Source organism: Pseudozyma flocculosa (genome assembly GCF_000417875.1).
Source record: "Pseudozyma flocculosa PF-1 unplaced genomic scaffold scaffold00025, whole genome shotgun sequence".
Classification (NCBI taxonomy): Eukaryota; Fungi; Basidiomycota; class Ustilaginomycetes; order Ustilaginales; family Ustilaginaceae; genus Pseudozyma; species Pseudozyma flocculosa.
In genome coordinates, this window is record NW_006920893.1 from 271,701 (window position 1) to 272,328 (window position 628).

General features: G+C 76.9%; 1 protein-coding gene across 1 annotated transcript in view; it reads right to left on the reverse strand.

Annotated features, from left to right (window-relative positions):
- Nucleotides 1-628, reverse strand: part of PFL1_06336 (uncharacterized protein) — a gene marked incomplete at both ends in the record, with an annotated part of 3,884 nt that overhangs the window by 668 nt on the left and 2,588 nt on the right. Inside the window, one exon of the mRNA XM_007883877.1 lies at nucleotides 27-582. Within this exon, the coding sequence (XP_007882068.1) occupies nucleotides 27-582 (556 nt within the window). The remainder of the gene's footprint in view (nucleotides 1-26; nucleotides 583-628) is intronic.

The following is a 628-nucleotide window of genomic DNA, read 5'->3' on the forward strand; positions in this document are numbered from 1 at the left end:
GGAGGTGGGCGGTCGCCGCCGCCGACGCCGCTGCTGTCCGGAACGAGGGCAGAGTCGTACGGCCGCGAGAGGGGCGACTTGGCGGGCGTGTGGCGGATGGGGAACGAGCCGGCCGACTGCGCGGGGCGCGCGTACTTGGGGCTGGTCGCAGGTCCGCTGAAGGACGGAGAGCGCGGCGGGATGCTGGCGGCGGCGTCGGGCGGATGGCTGGTCCTGCCGTTGGACGAGGGCGTGCCCGGGCTGGCGCTGCCCGCGGCGGCGGGGGCCGGGGGCCGTGCAGAGGTGGCCGGGGGGAGCATCGCACCGCCTGCAGGCAACGGCGACTGCGACGGCGATGGCGTGACCTTGGACTCGGCCGCGGCCACGGGCGACGGCGATGGCGTCACCTTGGGCTCGACAACGGCCACGGGCGCTGTCCTACTCAGGGGGGCTGCGGCAGGCGAGGCGCCCGTGGGGGCGGCGACGATCGGCTTGCCCTCTGTGGGCGTCTGCGCGCCCGCGGCCGGGTCGGGGAGCGGCTGAGCGGACGGAAGCCGCGACGGCTCGATCCTGGTGTCTGCGCCGGACGGTGTCGGGACGGGACTGGGCGCCGCGATCGACGACCCGGCCGCAGCGCCGGAGCTCGTCA